Source organism: Gopherus evgoodei, chromosome 1 (assembly GCF_007399415.2).
Source record: "Gopherus evgoodei ecotype Sinaloan lineage chromosome 1, rGopEvg1_v1.p, whole genome shotgun sequence".
Lineage (NCBI taxonomy): Eukaryota > Metazoa > Chordata > Testudines > Testudinidae > Gopherus > Gopherus evgoodei.
Genome location: NC_044322.1, coordinates 123,968,090 through 123,981,913, shown reverse-complemented (window position 1 = coordinate 123,981,913; position 13,824 = coordinate 123,968,090). Strand labels below are relative to the sequence as shown.

General features: G+C 48.2%; 1 protein-coding gene across 12 annotated transcripts in view; it reads right to left on the bottom strand.

Moving 5' to 3' along the window:
- Positions 1-13,824, bottom strand: part of LOC115655737 (cohesin subunit SA-2-like) — a 111,879-nt gene continuing 98,055 nt past the window's right edge. For 6 of the 12 annotated variants that reach the window (XM_030571536.1, XM_030571517.1, XM_030571488.1 and 3 more), the window contains one exon: positions 5,062-12,848. In XM_030571536.1, coding sequence (XP_030427396.1) covers positions 12,609-12,848 — 240 coding nt within the window. In that variant the 3' untranslated portion in view covers positions 5,062-12,608. Of the gene's footprint in view, positions 2,028-5,061; positions 12,849-13,824 lie in introns of those variants that run through there. The other 6 variants (XR_004001494.1, XR_004001489.1, XR_004001490.1 and 3 more) reach the window with 6 other exon arrangements.

Here is a 13,824-nt window from a genome sequence, read left to right as displayed (position 1 = left end):
AGTGTAGTCTTGCCTTTGCTAAAGCATCAATTACTAAAACTCAACTTGTTAACAGGTGGCCCGAAAAAAAATTTTTTTCTTTTTGGTTACATGTATCGCTTGTAGGGTAAAGTAGTATGCTGGGGTTGCTAATGTCTCATTTTCCAGATTTGTTGCAGAAATGGCTAATGGACTGTTCTTCACCCTGTCCTGCTATGTAAAGTTAAATATATGCTCTAGAAACAGTGCCCCAAAGGGGACAGGCAAAACCACCAACCAGCTCATCTCCATAGCTGTATTTCTCCTCATACATACCTTGGAATAGCAACTGCTATCTCCTAAACTTACACAGCCTGAGCAGCTGCTTCACTACTTCAGAGGTTTGGCTGGAGTACCCTTATCATAGCAAATGCCATCCGTGGCCCACACCTCCTCTAACAATGGGGATTTGGACCCTGAAGGCTTCTACAGCTACATGTAAACTGCCTATCAGAGAAGAATGAAGTCCTGTTGCCCAAGAGAGTGTGGAAGAAGAGAGTGACAGAAGTTAAATGTATAAATCACCCTATACTTGAACTAAGCTATTTCTCTATACGAAGGGCTATGCCCTTCTGTGCTCTAAACTGCTCTTGCTGATCATGGCAGCACCCTGGAAAGTCAGTAGTAGATTCGGGTGCATTCAGCAATGGAAAGAGGTTTAAATTTCTATCTTACTGACCTTAAATTTTCCATTTTAAGGTGCTTATATTGATTACAGAAGTGTTCTGGGGGAGGGAGAAATAGGAGATGCAAGCCAGTGGGTTTTGGCAGTTGAGTAGGAGAGAGCAGGGGCTTTGGGCACTGGTTCACTTAATTCTCCACTGCAAACATGCTTCATTTAAAGAGTATTGTAACTTAAAAAAAGAAACAGAGACCAGTTTGGTTTTGACCAGTTTGTTTATTTTTACTGTTAACAATCAAAGAAGAAAAAAACAAATCTGAAATTAACAAAGCTGGTCAGAAAAACACAGTGCAATTTAGAGAGCACTGGAAAGATTATGAAGGTTCAGGAGCAATTGGATCTCCCAAGCTGCCTTTTAGGGATCATTCACCTTTTCCAATGAACAGATAAAAAAAATCTGATAGCATCAATGACCAAAACAATTTTAAATACTCAGTGGAAAAAACATTACTCTTTAAAAGTCTATAGTCTACATTTACACTGTATTCAACTGTTGTTTTTCTAGTACAAATCTGAGAAACAGCAAATTCCATTGCATATATAAATGTTCTCCTGGCATCTCTCCCCATCTCACAAATGCCTGTCCAACCCCCATGACTAGTTATCTTGTTCTTCTGGAACAGGAAGGCAGGATACAATCCCTAGGAGTAAGGCGTGTTGTGTTCCCTCTGTAGTAATTGTGCATTCTGCCACTTGTGGATAAGGGATTTTGGAACTGACTTGGCTGCCTCAAAACTCCGAGTTAGTGCCCAGCAAAATGTTGCCCAACCCAAAATTTTGCTGAAAATTGTCTTACAAGCTCTGCATTTAGTGACTATATTTAAACAAGCCTGATGTCTTATAACAATTCCCAAGCTAATAAGTAGAAAAGAGGAAATCAGTGAAGTTCAGTCGGAGTTCCTAACTCCCATGTTACCAGAAGCCTCACAGTAGCCATGTCAGAAGTAACACTAGAGCAATTTACCATAGTGGTAACAACTGCTTCCAGTTGCATGGCTAAAGCTGGAGATTTGGCTTGGGTGTCATTTGCTATTTAGCTATTAAGTATCCAAAGATCTTGGTCCAGTTGACTTGGAGGCCAGTACCAGGAAGAGGAGGTACTTTGAGATGTGTGGTCCCTATTTGTATTCCAAACATGGGGGGTGCATATATGTGCTTCATACCTAACCCAGAAGGTTTTCTTAGCAGTGTTCATTGAACCACACATGCATTGTGCGTCCCGTCGTGCTCAGAGCCCAGGGTATAATAGGTCATGTGGGTCGACACCTCTGTGTCCCTCTTACCACTGAGTAGTCCAGTCCGCAGTAGAAGTGATGGAGAGCAGGTACTGGAATACAAATAGGGACCACACATCTCAAACAACCCTGAGTTACAGGTAAGTAACCACTTCTTTGAGTGATGGGCCCTACATGTGTTCCAAAAGTGGGTGAGCAGCAAGTAGTGATCAGTGTGGAGCAGGGTGCGAGAATGAGGTAGGAAGTGCCGTCTGCGGTACGGCGTGGTGTACTTTCGCAGACGCTGCTTGGGTGATGACATAGTGGGATGTGAATGTGTAGCTGGAGTCCCATGTTGCTGCGCAACAGATTGGCCTGCCTCGTGGATGTCTCCTGGCAATCTATGTGGCTGTTTGTAGAGAGTGATTCTGTCTGGTGGCTGCACATTGGATTGTGTGTAGTATTTGCGGATGCACCTGGAGACCCCTTTGGAGATTCGTTGGGAAGAGAAGGGTTGGCCCTTGGAGTGATCAGCAGTAGCCAGAAATAGTTTCAGCAATGTGCGGAAGGAGTGAGTCCTGCATAGACAGAATGCTAGTGTGTGGCAGACATTGAGGGAATGCAGGACTCTGTCTGCATGGGAGATGCGTGGTTTGGGACAGAAAACAGGTAGGTGGATGGACTGATTGAGGTGGAACTCCAACATTACCTTTGGAGGAATTTAGGGTATAGGCGTAAGAAAACTATGCCTTGTGGAACACTGTGTAAGGAGCAGGGGGGTCAGTCATGGCCACCTGTCCAGCTGAGATGATGGCAACCAAGAACATCACCTTCATGGAGAGATGGAGCATGTTGCCAGCAGTTCAAAGGGAGGCTTTGTGAGGGCAGAGAGAACAGGATTAAGGTCCCATGGAGGAGTGGGCTTGAATACTGGCTGGAAAGTATTGAGGAGACCCTTCATGCAACGGACAGTGGTAGTGTGTGTAAACACAGAGGCGCCATCTATTGGGAGAAAGCACTGAACACTGCCAGGTGGACCTGTACAGTGCCGAGGGCAAGGCGTCATGCTATAGACTCACAGACTCATAGGTCAGAAGGGACCAATATGATCATCTAGTCTGACCTCCTGCACAAGGCAGGCCACAGAACCCTACCCATCCACTTTTATAACAACCCCTAACCCAGGACTGAGTTATTGAAATCCTCAAAATTGGTTTGAAGGCCTCAAGCTGCAGAGAATCCACCAGCAAGCGACCCATGCCCCACGCTGCAGGGGAAGGCGAAAAACCTCCAGGGCCCCTGCCAATCCGCCCTGGAGGAAAATTCCTTCCCGACCCCAAATATGGCGATCGGCTAACCCCTGAGCATGTGGGCAAGACTCACCAGCCAGCACCCAAGAAGGAATTCTCTGCAGTATCTCAGTTCCCATCCCATCCAACATGTCCCCACAGACCATTGAGCAGACTTATCTGGTGATAATCCAAGATCAATTGCCCAAATTAAACTATCCTATCATAACATCCCCTCCATATACTTATCAAGCTTAGTCTTAAAGCCAGATAAGTCTTTTGCCCCCACTACTTCCCTCGGAAGGCTGTTCCAGAGCTTCACTCCCCTAGTGGTTAGAAACCTTCGTCTAATTTCAAGTCTAAACTTCCTAATATCCAGTTTGTACCCATTCGTCCTCGTGCCTACATTAGTACTAAACTTAAATAATTCTTTTCCCTCCCTAACGTTAACCCCCCTGATATATTTATATAGAGCAAGCATATCCCCCCGCAGCCTTCTTTTGGCCAGGCTAAACAAGCCCAGCTCTTTGAGTCTCCTTTCATAAGGCAGGTTTTCCATTCCTCGGATCACCCTAGTAGCCTGTCTCTGGACCTGTTCCAGTTTGAATTCATCCTTCTTGAAGATGGGACACCAGAACTGCACACAATATTCCAGATGGGGTCTCACCAGCGCCTTATATAATGGTACTAACACCTCCTTATCCTTGTTGGAAATACCTCGCCTGATGCATCCTAAAATCGCATTTGCTTTTTTAACAGCCGTATCACATTGGCGGCTCATAGTCATCCTGCTATCAACCAATACCCCAAGGTTCTTCTCCTCCTCTGTCGCTTCCAACTGATGCGCCCCCAACATATATCTAAAATTCTTATTATTAATCCCTAAGTGCATGACCTTGCACTTTTCACTATTGTATTTCATCCTATTACTATTACTCCAGTTTACAAGGTGGTCCAGATCTTCCTGAATAGTATCCCTGTCCTTCTCCGTGTTAGCAATACCCCCCAGCTTTGTGTCATCCACAAACTTTATTAGCACATTCCCGCTCTTTGTGCCAAGGTCAGTAATAAAAAGGTTAAACAAGATCGGTCCCAAAACCGATCCTTGAGGGACTCCACTAGTAACCTCCTTCCAGCCTGACAGTTCACCCTTCAATACGACCCGCTGGAGTCTCCACTTTAACCAGTTCCTTATCCACCTTACAACTTTCATATTCATCCCCATCTTTTCCAATTTAACTAACAGTTCCTCATGTGGAACCGTGTCAAATGCCTTACTGAAATCGAGGTAAATTAGATCTACTGCATTTCCTTTATCTAAGTAATCCGTCACCTTCTCAAAGAAGGAGATGAGATTGGTTTGGCACGATCTACCTTTAGTAAATCCATGTTGCAATTCGTCCCAATTACCATTGACCTCTATGTCCTTAACTACTTTCTCCCTTAAAATTTTTTCCAAGACCTTACATACTACAGACGTCAAGCTAACAGGCCTATAATTACCCGGATCACTTTTATTCCCTTTCTTAAAAATAGGAACTACATTAGCAATTCTCCAGTCATACGGCACAACCCCCGAGTTTATCGATTGCTTAAAAATTCTCACTAACGGGCTCGCAATTTCACGCACCAGTTCCTTTAATATCCCCGGATGGAGATTGTCCAGGCCCTTCGATTTTGTCCCATTAAGCTGTTCAAGTTTGGCCTCTACCTCAGTTGCAGTAATATCCACCTCCATATCCACATTCCCGTTTATCATCCCTCCATCATCGCTAAACTCCTCACTAATCTTATTAAAAACTGAGGCAAAGTACTTATTTAGATATTGGGCCATGCCTAGGTTATCCTTAACCTCCATTCCATCCTCAGTGTATAGCAGCCCCACTTCTTCTTTCTTTTTGTTTTCTTATTTATGTGGCTGTAGAATGAGATTGAGAAGGTAGTCAATGATAAGAGGTATGGATATTGCACTCGGTGGTGATGTAGGTTGCCCACGAGGTGAAGTGTTTCCATTTAGCTTGGTAGCATGCTCTGGTGGATACTCTCCTGCTCTGAGTAAGGATTTGCCAAACCAGGGTGGAGTACCCCCATCCAGATTGGGATGGTGGATTGTCCTCCGATTGTGAGAGTAGATCTGGCAGCAGACAAAGGCAGAGTGGTCTATGGGTGGAGAGGTCTCTAAACAAAAATTGATGGGGCCAGAACAGGGATATGGATATTATGGAAGCTCAGTCCTGGTGGACCTTGTGTAGTACTTACAGAAGGAGGGGAATGGGGGGAAAGGCATAGCTGAGGTCATCTGACCAGGGGAGGAGAAGTGTATCACCCTGCAAATCCTTCCCTAAGGCTTCCCTGGAATAATAAAGGGGCAGCTTGCAGTTCTTGTGGGTGGCAAAGAGATCCCAGCACGGGATGCCCCATTGGTGGAAGAGATATTGGAATATGCCATCATGTAGCTCCCAGTCATCATTGAGGTAGAGAGTCCTGCTGAGTGTGTCGGCCAGGGAATTTTGAGTGCCTGGGAGATAGGTGGCTTGAAGTGTTAGGTGGTGTTTGATGCACCAGTTCCACAGGTGGATGGACTCAGAGCAGAGGGAGAGAGATTGGTGCCACCCTGCTTTTTGATGTACACAACTGCTGCAATGTTGTCGGAGAGCAACTGAACGTGGCATAAGTGGAGGAGAGGAAATGCCTGGCAAATCAAATGGACTGGCCTCAGTTCTAGCATGTTTATATGAATCCTGACCTCTCGAGGCATCCAGATGCCCTGGGCTGTGTGATGGTCCAGGTGTGCCCCTAACTCGCAAAGGAGGCATCTGTGGTGATGCTGGCATGTGGGGTAGGAAGGGTGAAGGGGGTACCGACCATGACGTTGGAAGGGTTGGTCTACCAGGCGAGGGAGGCCAGCACTGCAGCACAATGAGTCTGGCCTCCAAGCAGTCCTTGCTGGGACTGTAGATGGAGAGGAGCTACATTTGGAAGCAACGCAAGTGCAGATGTGCACACGGTGTCACGGAGGTACAGGCTGCCATATGTCCAAGGAGGGGGAGAGAACAGCGAACCATGATGCATGGATTGTGGCGTAAGTCTGTAATTATGGCCCTCAGCATTGCAAAGTGGTCTGCCAGAAGGCAGGCTCGTGCTGTGATGGAGTCAAGCTGTGCCCGAATAAAGTTGGTCATCTGTGTAGATATGAGCACCAACTTCTCCTTGTTGATGTAAATACCTAAAAACATCAGGACTGCGCGAAGGGCTAGGATGGCAGTGATAAGTTCTTGTCACGATAGCACAACAAGGAGCCAGTCATCCCGGTAGGGGTACACTAGTAACAGAGGCAGTGTATCTGTGCCACGACAACAGTGAGGACCTTTGCGAAGACCCGGCAAGCTGCCGCTATGCAGAAAGGGATGATCCAGAGTTAGTAATGGTGGTTTCTTACCTGGAAACAGAGAAATTTCCAGTGGACTGGATCAATGTCAATATGGACGTAGGCATCCTTCATGTCGAGAGCCATGAACCAGGTCCTCTGAGGGAAAGAGGGGATAAACAATGCCAGCATCACCATGCGGAATTTGGATTTCCTGATAAAGATGTTCAGTAGTCAAAGGTCAAGAATAAGACAGTGTGTCTGCCCTTTGGGATGTGGAAGTATGGAGAACAGAAGCCTCTTCCCAGGTAGAGAGGTGGTATTTGCTCTATGGCTCCCTTCATGAGAAGGAAGTCTGCTTCTTGCTGGAGAATGCACTGCTGGGAAGGATCCACTGAGGCTGGTGAGAGAAAGGGCTGATGTGGGCAAGAGAGAAATTCTAAGGTGCATTCGTGGTGGATGACCTCCAGTACCCAACAGTCCATGGTGATCTTGCCCAAATTGTGGGCAAATAGGGCAAGATGGCCCCCAAAAACATGGAACGCCATGGGAGGATGCTTATTAGTCTTGACAGGTTTAAAAAAATGGACATTAACCTGAAACTGTTATCCTTCAAGATGTGTTGCACATATCTATTCCACTGTAGATGTATGCATGCCCCAAGCACCGTCGCTGGACATTTTTCCCTTAGCAGCACCCATTGGGGCAGCTCAAACACCCTCTCGTGCCATGCACTCATAGCACCAGTGTAAAGCATCCTGCTGACCCCACAATCCTTATTTCCTTCTTTCTGTCCAACTCTGATGTAGAAGAGTAAGAGGACAGGTCATGGAATGGAAATGTGCAACACATCTCAAAGAACAGTAGTTACAGAAGATTAGTAACTGTTTCTTCTTCTTCTTCGAGTGACTGCACATACGCATTCCACTGTAGGTGACTCCCAAGAAGTTGCATAGGTGGTGGGATTGGAACTCATGAACATGCTGACTGCAAAACAGCTCGACCAAATTTAGCATTGTCCCTGACTGAGTGATGGCATAGTGAGAAGAGAATGTGTACTGAAGACCAAGTTACTGCTTTGCAAATGTCTTGAATAGGGATCTGTGCTAGGAATGCCACTGATGGTGCTTGCGACCTCATGGAATGAGCAGTCAGGTTAACTGGTGGCGGAACACCAACCTGATCATAACATGGGCGAATGCATGATGTAATCCAGGACAAAATTCTCTGAGCAGGCATAGGGAGACCCTTCATCCTCTCAGCTATGAACAGCTGGGTGGATTTACGGAATAGTCTATGGCCTTTTCTATGTAGATACTAGGGCTTGTTTAACAATCAATAAGTGAAGACATTGCTCTTCCCTATTTGCATGTGGCCTCAACTGTCCTTGTCCTTAGTATCTGGGACCTCAGCTAAGGGCTGATAGGCCAGATACCAAGGACAAGGATAACTGTGGTTTTGAGAAGCGTATCCCTGCACATACCATGTAGCTGTCCAGACACCATGTCAGTGAGCTGAAGACCTGGGCCGGAACCATAAGCAGTGGATCCAGGTGAAGGGGAGTATACCATGGCTACCTAGGCTTGGAGAGGTCTGAGACATAACCTTGCATGTTGCACTACATATGTGCATGACGCCATGTGACCAGGAGACTTGGACTCTTGTTTAGTTATGATCAGATGCGCTTGCAGGGACCTTATCAGGGATGTAATTGAGCAGAACTAATTTGACAGAATCAAGTACCTCACCAATGAACTCTATCCTTTGGACCATGATAAGGGTGAATACCCTTTCTCAGTTGGCAGGATTGGTTCTTGAAATTTGGCACTGGGTTTGGTACTGGAGTTTGGATCAGGTGCTGGCCAATGGGGTAGTGGTCCTCTTCTTTTGGAGGCCACTGAACTGGAGTGTCTTTAGGACCCCAAAATTGGGGGGAACCCCATGTATTCCCACAGGGCCACTCCATTGGCATAGGTCCCCAATGACCTTTAGGCCAAGCACTCAATGGCACCCCTGTGCCTAGATGAAGTAGGAGTGTCTGCGAGAGTGGTGGGAGCAACTCCTTGGATGACAGGAGTATGACCCACTCTTCAGCTCAGAAGATGAGTCTCTATCTAGTAACCCATCATTAATTGGCAAAAACAAATGAGAGAAAGTCCAGTTTTGCCAAACAGGGACAGTGAGGCTCAGGCCAGCCTTGTACAGGGGAGGATGGGCTCAGACCAGCTCTGTGGCAAGAAGGGGGAATAGGGTCCCACCACCACAGCTGGCTCTGGCGTCAAGGCTGGCCAGGGGACAGGGCCGCAGGGGGAAGAGGAGGCACAGGGCAACAGGGCCCTGGGGCGAAGAGCAGGGGCAGAGCCACAGTTCTGGTGCCAGGAACCCCACCACCTCTATACAGGTTCCAATACGCCTGTGAGGTGCCAACTTGGGCCATGCTGTGATAAGTGGGAGCTGGAGACCCATCAACCTGCACAACCTATCATATGCTCAGCTACCAGCACAAGGGGATGCACGACACATGGGCGGTTCCATGAACACTGCTAATAAAACCTTCCAGCTCAGACAGCTGGTGGCACATGCGCACCCCCACACTTAGAATACATGCAGGGACCATCGTTCAAAGACGAAAAAAGTTTTTTCAACTAAACAGATGTCCAGCTTGCATAGAAAATGGCAACATAGTTTTAATCTTTCATTTCTCCCATCTGCTCCTCCTCAACTCCATGTAAACAAAAATGTTCAAATAAGTCACGTTAGTAAAAAAAACATTGTATAGGATGCAAGCTTGATGTCAGAACTATGTGGTGGTGGGTCAGATTCGTCCATCCAGGGTAAGACAATAGAACAGCTGGGGAGGACTGGACTAAGTGTTGCAGCTGCTGCTGTTGCTCTCCACTAAGCATTGTTGACTCGGGGGCGGGGGGGGGAGGAGGAGGAGGCCAACAGTATTGGCCCCAATTCTGGTTTGGAGGCGTGGGGGATGATCAATAAGCCCTCTTGGGCCTTTCAGGCCATTAAGAGGTTGACATGGTAGACTCGAGTGCTTTGTCATCACCCGGGTAAGAGAACTTCATAGTCTACCGGCCCAACTCTTTGGGTCACCTCAAATGTTCCCTGCCATTTGGCCCAGAGCTTGGACTTGGAGAGCAACAATAGTACTCAGGTTCTGAGAGCCAGAGATGGGTCCCTCAGTTGTATCATTGCTCCTCGGTCTGATGGGTTTTATCAAGTTTTTGTGAGCCAATCCTCTGAGCCTTCTGTAATATCTACAGGACCAACCCTCTGATCTGAGACTACTCCTCCTCCAAGGTCTCTCAGAGGAGGTCTAGATCCCTCTGAGTTGCCTCCCGTATAGCAGTTCAAATGGAGAAAATCCTGTACATACTTGGGGCACCTTCCACGAACTACAACGCAGGTAGCAGTTTGTCCCGGTATCACAGGTCATCATCGATGAACTTATGGAGAACAGATTTCAAAGTCTTGTTAAACCTTTCTACTAAACCATCAGTTTGTGGGTGGTAGACGGAGATCTTCAGGGAACAAATGTTCAACAGCCTGCACAAAGCCGCTATTTATTGCAATGAAAAGTTGATTCCCTGGTATGTTAGTATCTCCCTCAATACCACGGCCAAGGCAAATATTTTCAGAAGTCCCATTGCTATGGTGTGGTAGTTTACCCCAAAGCCATGCTGCTGCGGTCAAGAGTCACGAAGTCTACCATTACCAATATGTGGTGGAACCCTGACCCACTTTTCTCCAGAGGTCCCAGCAGGCCCATACTGATCCTCCCAAAGGGCACTCCCACCACTGGGAGCCAGATTCGGGGTGCCCTTGGGAATTCATTTAGGGCCAGCACATTGACATTCTGGACATGAAGCACAAAAATCACTCACCTTCTTGTGAATGCCAGGCCAAAAGAATCTAAGGGCCATTCTGTGTAAAGTCTTCTCTTGTCCCAGATGTCTGGCCCAGGGCAATGAGTGGGCTAGCTGCAGCAGACCTCATCAGAACCTCTCAGATAGCTGCAGCTGTTGGAATAACTCTTGGGTTTGTTGATCACAGGTTATCTAGTATAAATGGTCATTGTGGACCTTGAAGCAGAGCCCTTGGGGTAACGGTTGGTGCCCCCCTCCTCCTCGGGGTTGGTCACTTGTTCCTATGCACGACTCAACGTGGGGTCTTCTCTCTACTCCCTCATAAAATCTCCTTCAACAATTAGCCACTTGATCCTGACTTCCTCTGGCACCACTGTCTCGACGGAGTATGATTCAGGGCCTTTCAATTGGTCAGGGGGCTCTCCCTCCAGTCTCCTTTTGGCCTAGGAGCCCCCTCAAATGTGATCTCTGATTTGTTTCCGCTGACATTTGGTCTCCCTACTCATGCATGACCTTCCCAAACCATTGCCAGTCCCATCCCAGGATCATGGTTTATGCTACTGTCCTGGCCAGACCGACCAGGCACGTTTCCTTGTGATAGTCAATGTCCGGCTTTATCTTAGTGGCAGGTATGACCATACATCCCCATGCACTGGAGATATACAGGAGCCTCTGTCCAGTCCAGTGACTTCCCTAGGTTGGCCTGTATGATGTCTGGCTGTACCCTGAGTTGACCAGCACAATGATCAGAAGTTCGGGCAGGCTCTCTTCCGGGTCCATGGGCCTGGGCTTTGGCCATTGTTACAATCCATAAAGGAGCAATCGCATCTGAAGTGATCCTCCTGGCCACACTCAGAACATCTGTCCCTCGTTGTCTCCATTGCAGGGTTGTGTCGTGATGGTCCAGGCCTGCCAGGTGTGGTTTCCCCCTCCCAGGGTCTCATGCTGGGGTTCCGGGCAGCTCCAGGGTTTGGGGCTACTATACGCAGCCCAGATCTAATCCTTTTTTGGATTTGTACTGTCTCTTGTATGGGTCCCTCCTACAACTCCCAGATTTAGGTGCCTGTAGTCCAGGACCCTCTGCGGCTAACTAATCTTCCATCAGAGAGACTGCTTCCACAAGAGTCATCAGATGGGGTCGATGTATAAACTCCTTCCCCACAGGGGGATGGATCTGCGTAAACTGTTTCACGATGACAGCCTCTGACATTCACGTTCCCATCAGCTTCTCCAGGTCCAACCATAGCCAGCAGTAGTCCCCAAATCGCTGAGCCACTGCCTGAGGTCAAACTCTGGGGAAGGTATCTCTCCCTTCGAAATTGCTGATGGACTGTCTTGGGGTTAACTCCGGTGTGGTCCAAGATGACTGCCTTCACTTTGGCTTAATCGAGTGCATCAGTAGGGTTTAGGGTTCTGGTAGGTGGTCTGTGCGGTCCTGGTCAAGTATGGGGCCACTAGGGTAGCCCAGTGCTCAGGAGCCAGCAAACCATGGTGGTGACTCACTCAAACATGACCAAGAAGGCCTCTGTGTCATCCTCAAGCCCAATGTTGGCAAGTCTCACGGTAACCCTGACAAGTGTTCTCTGTCCGACGCAGTGGCGCTGGGCAGCCCAGATAGTTGTAAGAGCACCACCATCTGCTGAACCAGGCGCTTCTGTTGGATTTGGTGCTGTGCTGCTAACTCCTTGAACTGCTGTTCTTGGTGCTGGGCCATGTTGTTGTTGCTGCTTGGCCATCTGCTGCAGCAGCTGCGCCTGTTGTTGGGTTGCCTGCTGCTGGTTTTCCAGCACCCATTTTGGTATCCATACTGGCCATGGAGTTTTATCATCAAGTGCTCCCCTTCTTGGCCCTCTTAACAGGACTCAACTGTTAAGGACAGTCAGAGGCTCTGACCCTCTGGGCAGGACAGAGTGAACAATCAGTCTAAATCAGGAGTCCCTGGTACCCACTCCTACTGGTCAGTGTGGGTTTAGGGAAACCCAGGCCCATCCTACTCCACCAGGTTCCAACCTGGGGCCCTGTGAAGCCGGTAAACTCCATATTAAGGGTTCAAACCACAGTTCCCAACACATTCCTTGGGTCACTTTCTACCATAAAGTCCAGCTCGAGCATATCCTCAGCTGGCAGCGGCTCAGCATCCTGGTCAGGCTCCATGGCCAGCTAGTCAGCAGCATAGTCTGAGTCCACGGTCCCAACAGCCTGGTGAGTCAACAGTTCTTCTGCAGTAGCCAGCAGCACACGTTCTTCCTTCTCTTCCGCCATCCTCAACTGACCTGCCCTGCGTCCTTTTATCTGTCCCCTCCACCTGGAGCCTGTGTAACAGGGGTGAGGGGGTATAGTCTCCAGTGATTGGTCAGCACCTTTTGGCCATGTGCAGGGTTGATACACCCCATCATGTACCTGAAAGTCAAAAAGTCCCATAATGAACATATCTGTGAAAGCTGGAAAGAACCACAACGGAAAAAAGCCATTTACAAATCAATTCTGCCTGAACCACCGCCAAAAATGCTGTCCAATACAGCATCTAAAAGGAGCCCTAGTAGGGAGAAGAGGGTTATAATGATAACCTAAAAGATATGCACACCTTCTACACCTGCTGATCTCACTAACCCTTAAAGCAGAAGTCGCCAAACTGTAGGCCACTCTCCCCCAGGAGTGTGCAGAGGAACGTTCAGGGGGGCCTGGCGGGCCCAGGCCAGCCCCCACAGGGGGAGGGGAGGGGAGGGGAGGGGAGGGAGCACCTCCCAGACCCCTTGTCCCTGTCCACATCCCCACTCAGACCTGCAGCCCCGCTCCCAGCCCTGGAGGGCAGGGGGGGCACAGACAGGGGTAAGGTGGGGATGCAACCTTCACAAGTTTGGGGACCACTGCCTTAAAGCAAGGCAGGGAAGGTAGTTTTCTGACCTGCTTCAAGAGGTTAGTGAGGTAAGCAGCTGCAGCATGGGAAACTTGATAGTCTCAATTCATCTTGATAAAGAAATAGGATTAAATGGGATTTTCTGAAAGGCAATGTTTATATTTAGGGGGCTTGGTTGGACATTACTCTGCTGCCCTAAAGGATAAAATGTGTCCCTTTTGTAGACCAGGAAGAGCCATCTGCTCATAAGCAAGTGCCTTCCAAGTATGTAGGCAGGGAATGAGTGCCTTCTCTTAAAAGATCTTTGACAGCTGTTAATGTGTGTAACAGGGCCTAGATGCTACTAGGAGAGGTTGCACAGACAAGCAAGAGAAGGAAGGACCCATGTCAAGCTAGGGTTGGGGGAAAAATGCAAAGTCTTTCTCTCCCCCCCCCCCGGCTCCTTCTAGCAGCTGTAAAGGGGAGTAGGGTACACAGCAGAGCGAAGACATGAGCTTGACAGACAGGCTTGTTGGGTTA